The sequence below is a fragment of the Miscanthus floridulus genome, chromosome 6, assembly GCF_019320115.1.
Source record: "Miscanthus floridulus cultivar M001 chromosome 6, ASM1932011v1, whole genome shotgun sequence".
NCBI lineage: Eukaryota > Viridiplantae > Streptophyta > Magnoliopsida > Poales > Poaceae > Miscanthus > Miscanthus floridulus.
In genome coordinates this window covers 72934854-72942003 of record NC_089585.1, presented here as the reverse complement: position 1 = coordinate 72942003, position 7150 = coordinate 72934854, and the positions used below count along the sequence as shown (strand labels likewise).

General features: G+C 49.3%; 1 protein-coding gene across 1 annotated transcript; it reads left to right on the top strand.

The window, feature by feature from the left end:
- Positions 1-4980: 4980 nt before the first annotated feature.
- LOC136460696 (uncharacterized) lies at positions 4981-5916 on the top strand. Its single transcript, XM_066460298.1, has one exon. It carries the CDS (start codon positions 4981-4983, stop codon positions 5914-5916), a length of 936 nt encoding a protein of 311 aa, XP_066316395.1.
- Positions 5917-7150: the final 1234 nt, after the last annotated feature.

Genomic DNA, 7150 nt, shown 5'->3' with positions numbered 1-7150 from the left:
TCTCAGTTTTGTCCCGCAACCGTAAATCGCTGTTAACGCGTTGCTGTGCCTTGGTGTCGCTCGCCTCCCAGATCACGCAACCGTAAAGCTCCAACGTACCAACCGTAATATCCCGTGGTAGTCTGAATGCGCGGCGCTCGGCTCTCCGTGAAGACAGGACCAGTCAAGATTCCCTGCCGTAAAAGCAGATAAATTTTCTTCCTGAACCGTATAAAAGATAGAAACAATTGTTTCCTCAGCCGTAAAAGATGGAAGGAGATGGAAGCAGTTAATGCTTGGTCGGCACAAAGTTTGGCTTGTCTGCTGGTGAAAGGAGTATTTGTCGTAAATGCCTATAATCAAGGAAGCTATTGCTTATTTCCCAAGGAATCAGGAAAGTAGATCACCATTAAGATTCCTTATCAAGTAGTAATAATAAAGCAATTTCCCCAAATCAAGTAGTAATTTTAAAGAATTCGTCTCTATACGTGATACGTTACCATACTAGTAGTAAGATTCTTTTTCACTCTGATTTGGTGCACTGTGTCTAGTTCGCGAAATGAAAATTTTTGAATATCATCGGATGTGTTCGGGGATGTCGGAAGAGATTTTCGGATATTTATAAAAAAACTAATTACATAGCTCATCTGGAAACAGCGAGACGAATTTATTAAGCCTAATTAATCCATCATTAGCGCATGTTAGTTACTGTAGCACTTATGGCTAATCATTGACTAATTAGTCTTAAACACATTCGTCTCGCGATTTTCAACCAAACTGTACAATTAGTTTTTTTTCGTCTATATTTAATACTCCATACATGTGCTAAGATTCGATGTGATAGTTTTAGGTGAAAATTTTTGGAACTAAACCAGGCCTCAGATTTAGTGTAATCAAGCAGTTTACACAAATCAAGCTATATTGTTGCTGCAAATACACAAACCAGATCACATAATTTTTGTAGTAATTACAAAATGGGAAAATGGTGTTCTTGCCCCTGTCCAGCAGTTCAATTGTGATTTTGCCCTTGTTTTTTCAACTTTGTGATTTTGCCCCTGTTATTTTAAAACGAACCCTCTGTTTGCCCCTGGTTTGGATGTCTGTTAGATGGACATGAAATAAATGAATTAAAAGAAATTAAAATCCCTGCAAACAGAGGCAAAAAGACCATGTTGCCCTATCTTCATTTCCTGTAGATATTCCAGTGTTGGAAAATCCAAAAAGGGGGGCCGGCCGTCAGTAGTATGGCAAGTGGCTGCGCAGCGACTGTGCGACGCTGTTTTTACCTCCAGTGGGCAGTGGCACCAGGACTTGTGGGGTTGGTGTACGGCGCCGATGAGGTCGTGCATGAGCACGCTATCAGCAACGGGCAGCGAGCAAGCAGGTAGCAGCGCGAGGGGGGCCGCCGAGCCGGGGCACGGCACGCGTACATGTGGCCGGAGAGCCGGGGAACCGTTGAAGGCAGATCGATTCCTTACCGGTATGTATGACGCACAGACGCCATTGCCAGCAGCACGCAGTACGTACGTGGTGCACTTGACAACAGTAGCGCCGGCCGGTAGTAGTACTCCTAGTAGCTACCGAGGCGCCGGCCGGGCGCGACGCAGAACGACAGAGCTAGAGTGGGCCACGGCCGGCCGCGTTCCCCCCGTACGGACCTGCACATGCCGGCCGGGCCACCAGCGCAGCGCAGCGGCGGCAGTCGGCACCGGCAGGCAACGACAAAGCCCGGCCTGGACCAGCTAGCGCGCCGTCGCGAGATCCCGAGCGCGCGACAGCGAGCGAGAGAGGGGGGGCCTCCTCCGAGGTGACGGATCGACCGACCGCGAGAGGTAGGCTTCCTGGACCATGCACGCATGGCGACGGGGCTGGCCCAGGCTTGCCGCATTATTATCGCAATGGCAGCAGCACGTCGTCGCTGCGGTTCAGGAGGTCCCCGCCGTTAATCATCCATCCATAGGCCTGCGCCTGCCCGTGCCCGTCGTGACTCATGCCCGCCCGCCCAGCTCCGCGACGTGCGGCGAGCCAGTGACAGAGACGCGCGGCCAGGCGCGCGCGGGCCGGGGGGCCCCCGAGCGAGTTTCTACAGCGGCAGTGCGGCGCGGCGCGGCGCGTACGACGACGACAACCGGTGGACGGACGGACGGACGCGCTGCCGGCCGGCCGGCCTGGCCGCGCCTGCCCATCTTGCCCCGGAACCGGCCAAAAGCCAGGGGCCGCGCGTCGCGCGTCGCCACGCCGCCACGCCCACCCCGCCCTGTGGGCTGGACGGCTGGTGCAGGCTCCCGCTCTGCTGGAACACTGGCTGCTGGGCGACACTAGCGCTCGCTGATCGATCTGATCCGACGCGCCCCACGCCGTGGTGCCGCCTACCGGCTACTGTGCCTGGCTCTGCTGCGCTGCGCCGATGAGCTCACCGCCCCGTGGGCTCGATCGGCCGGTCGGCTAGCTGTGCTGCCCCGCCCGTCCTCCGGCCTCGCTTCATTCGCCAGCCAGGGGCAAAATCACAATTAGTCATAAAAACAAAGGGCAAAATCTCATGGGCATTCATGTCTTTTGTACAAAGTTTAACACCGTTAGGGGTGGATGACAGAGCAGGGACAAACCGGTGCTTCGTGAATGACACAGTAGGGGTAAATTCACAAAGTCAAAAAAAAAATAGGGGCAAAATCACAATTTTGATACAAAACAAGGGTACAAACACAAGAGCCCCTTACAAAATCATCACTTCTGCACAGAATCATATTACAAAATCACTTGCTCTTGGCAGTGATTAAAATGACAGGATGAGAGTAGCTAGTTGGTTGCCAGTTTAGGATTTACTACCGTGGTATTTTATTTACCGTGGTACATGACACTACAAATTACAAGCACTTTCTCCAGCAAATCAGACAACAAAGGACACAATCAGCTAAGCATTGGAATGACACTACTGATTGGCGTTCGCAATGGTGGCATGATCCAGCAGATTGGTTAGCTCCTCGTTAAGCATGGCAAGCTGGATGTGGCGCGGGCATGACGCGGATCTTCTTGTCCCTCGCAGCGTCCCTGGCAAGCTACAGGACCTGTTGATGAATTGGGGAGAAACGGATAGATAAGTTAGCTAAGCTTGCAGTTGTCGATTTTTAGAGCATACTAAGAGTAGCAGCAGCAACAGTAGTAATAGCAACAGCAGCTGTAGGAGTAATTATATGAATTCAGGCACTAATACTTGTTTGAATCAGTTGCTACTAATTGTTTGAAACAGGAAGTGATTGCACTACTTTAGTCTGCAATAGTGTTCATTAGAGCACAACATGCTGCATACCTCATCGGCGCCTTGTACGTCAGGACCAGCCTACATAACAATGAAAAGCTTTCAGGAAATGTTTCACCAAAGTACATAGGTATGCAGCCAAAACGGCAGCATCATGTATCATCAAGTATAGAATTTACACCAATGCCCACCATTTCCTGGTAGCATGTTTAAGCAGATTTGAACAGAAATATGCTATCCATCGTGATTTGCTCCATGCATGAACATTCAAGGTAGTACATTTCAATTGAAATAGGTAGAAGCATAGTATGAAAATATTAGGTTCGAAACGCAACAAGTAGCCAACTAAGATCCCGCAAAATGAAATGGTTTAGTTGTAGTATAGGTAGTAGGAGGGACTTTTATCTCTCAAAAAGTAATAGCATTACCACTAATACGTGCTCGGATATGTATATTTGATAGCGAGAAGCAGTGGATCTCAAGCGCGAGAAGCAGGTCGCTGCGCTCCCTCTTCACCTCCGGCCATGATGGTCACCCCATCCCATCGATGGCAGCGGCGATGGGTCCCCTCCGGCCTCTCCTGAAAGAGAAACACTCTGAAAATTACTCTACTGCGTTCATGTCTCTAATAGTAGTAATGTTCTTGTAGAACTCCTTTCTCTACAAGTAATTGTCTTATAATAGGGACACTAGCTAGTAGTAAATCTCTACTTTAAATTATCAATCCAATGTCAACATTCCCACGCCACCTTGCTTGTACCACCAGATACAAAGGTTTGCAATAGTAAGATAGTTATGTGAATACACAATATTTAAAATTACTATTAACAAATGATAAACGATAAATATTACTACTAGACATGGTGTGTGCTGCAAAGTAGGTGTGGTGTAAAATGATTATAGTGAAAAGAAAATATTGACAATTACTACTAATAAACGCTAAATAATACTATGCCCTGCATTGTGGAACAAGGAACATTGTTTAAACTAAATAGGTCTCAGTATGATACAATGCATCATCATAATAACATACTAAAACCTGACAGACGTAAAATGCAGTATCAGCAACCATACTACTAATACAAAGTAAATAGCTCGAACACCATGTATCATACTGGTATGACAAATCTATCAATACTACTAATGCCATGTTTTCCCATGAAGTATTTGGTTATTACTAAAGGAGTGTTTGGTTCTTTAGTCGCTTCTAAAATTCATGTCGCATCGAATATTTAGATACTAATAAAGAGCATTAAATATAGATTAATTACAAAACCAATTACATAGATGGAGGCTAATTTGCGAGACGATTTTTTAAGCCTAATTAATCTGTCATTAGCACATGTTTACTGTATCACCGCGTTGTCAAATCATGGACTAATTAGGCTTAAAAGATTCGTCTCGTAAATTAGTCGCAAATTGTGTAATTAGTTTCGTAATTAGTCTATATTTAATATTCCATACATATGTCTAAACATTCGATGTGACAGGAATTTTAGAAGGGCACTTAGAAACCAAACACCCCCTAAAACACAAGCAGTTACTACTAAATACTACTAATCTTGAGCGTTCCTGGGAATAGGGAAAAACACAAGCGCAACAGAGCATCGATCACCGAAAAAGACAATGGAATGAACGAGAACATACGTACCTGGGTGTAGGAGCACGAGAGGCATTGCAGTCATAGATCCTTTGTTCGGAAGACGGAAGAGGCCCCATGCACGCCGCTGCCGGGGGAGGAAGCGATGGGGAGGAAGGGAGGCGCTGCCGGGGGGAAGAGGGTGACGCTGCAGGCTGGGAAAGGGAGGGCACCGCCATCAGTCGAGGATGGGATACCGCGCGGCGCCAGGGTTGTGGACCCTGGGAGCGGAGATGCTGGTGGGGGAGGTGACGCCGCCGTTGAAGTTGTGGACGCTGCAACCTGTGTCGGCGTTGAAGGTATGGCCGCCGTTGCCGCCGCCGCGGAAGGTGTGCAGGTCGCCGCCACCGCTGTTGGCCGTAGAGAGTACAGCCGCTGCCGCCGTAAAGAGGGAAGAGGTCGCCATAGCCGAGGCGAGGGATGCCACCACCGCCGTCGTTGTCGAGGAAGGGGCCGCCGTCGTTGCCGAGGAAAGGGCCACCGCCGTTGGTGGTGGGGGAGGACAGAATCGCGGCCGGAGAGGAAGGGGGCGCTACCGCCGCCGGACCGCCGCCGGTGGTGGGATGGGGACGCTACCGCCGCCGTCGGTGGGGGAAGGGAGACGCGTTGTGGCGGATCCGCGAGGGGAGCACCAGGCGCCGCCATCCGAGCGAGCTGGGCCGCGTCGCCGACGGGGAGCGTCGTGCACGCGGGGCGAGCCGCACCGCCGCTGGGCCGCATCCGCACGAGGTGGGTTCGTCGGGAAGGTGGAGAGGCCACCGCGTCGCCGGGAAGGTTGGGTCCGGCGCCGCCACGACATGGGGAGGGGGTCCGGCGCCGCCGATTGGGGAGGGACGCCGTCACTATGGCCGGATGGGGAAGCCCGCCGTTGAAGGGAGGGCGCGGCAGCAACAGCCGCCGCCGCCGTTGGGGCCCATCGACCATGCCAGTCCGGCCGCCGGTCGAGGGAGGGGCCGGGGACCGCCACCGCTTGTGGGAAGGTCCGGGGGCCGTCGACGCTCGGGGGAGAGCACCCCGTGGCCCGTTACGCCGCCGGAGGTGAGGGGCAGGGAGCGACGCCGGAGGTGAGAGGGAGGGAGCGCCGCCGCCCCCATTCGCCTTGGGAGCTCCTGCCGATCTGGATCTCAAATGAGGGTTATTTGCCACTCTTACGGAGGCCGCGTATCTGATCGTCAACTTTGCGTTGGTAACTTAAAAAAAAGTCCTAAAAAATTATAACTTATCTAATATTTTGTTATTTTTGTTGACGTGGCATGCCAGATCAGCCAACCAGCTTGAAAACGGGCCGTTGACGCTCGAAGACCGAAGGCAAAAGACCATTCTGCCCTCGCCGTGTATTGCTTAACAAGCGCCGTCTCCTCCCATCTGCTCGTCCCTGCCGTGTCCCTGCCGTGTATTAAGAATCCCATTGTTTTTGTCTTCTAAGTTCACCACCGCCGTCGTCCAGATCGATCAAAGCATAGGCGTCTCCGAGATCGATACCGAACAACGCAGCAGCGTTGTCACGGGTGTCGTCGTTGTTCTCGCCCTCTTTTTAGGTGTTTCTACGAGCAAGGAAAGTCAAATGGTTGATATTATTATAAAATGGTTTCCAGAATTATTGCCTCTGCATAAACTTCTCATTCAGGTCTGAAGTTATAAAAATATTACCTTGTATTGCTTATTTTGATTTTGTATGGTTAGTTGGGTTCACAATTTGTGGCATTATTACATACAAGTATAATTTTCATTAGGCCTCTCATGCCTACGGAGAAAATTGAGAACCATCTATTTGTGTTATCGGAATAAAAACTAAGTGGATACAAGTCAGGAACCACATAGCATGGTTAGGATAACCATCATTTTTGCATATTTAGTTAGTCATTTTTCATACTGGCTTCATACAAGAAAATATAACTTTTTCATGTCATTTAAGCTTCTGATAAAGTTTTTCTCCTGTGTACATGATTCAGCTCCAAGGCGTCACGGACCAATAGGAATACCTGAACAATGACTGGTTTGTTTACCTGGACTACAATCATAATGCAAAAACTACAATGGAGGTGCTTGTGATGGAGTTATGTAAGTCTATGGAGATTCCAGGGGAGAGCAGTGGTTACTATGAGGAGAATAAGGCATTTTTATGTAAGAGTACTGTTATGCTATATTTGTATCCAGCTAATATTTGGGTTAGCTAATATATATATTGTTTGTAATAATATATATAATAATGTAATATATCACTAACTATTGTAACCATAAATGTGTGCGGCACGCACTTGTAATGTTTGATCCTT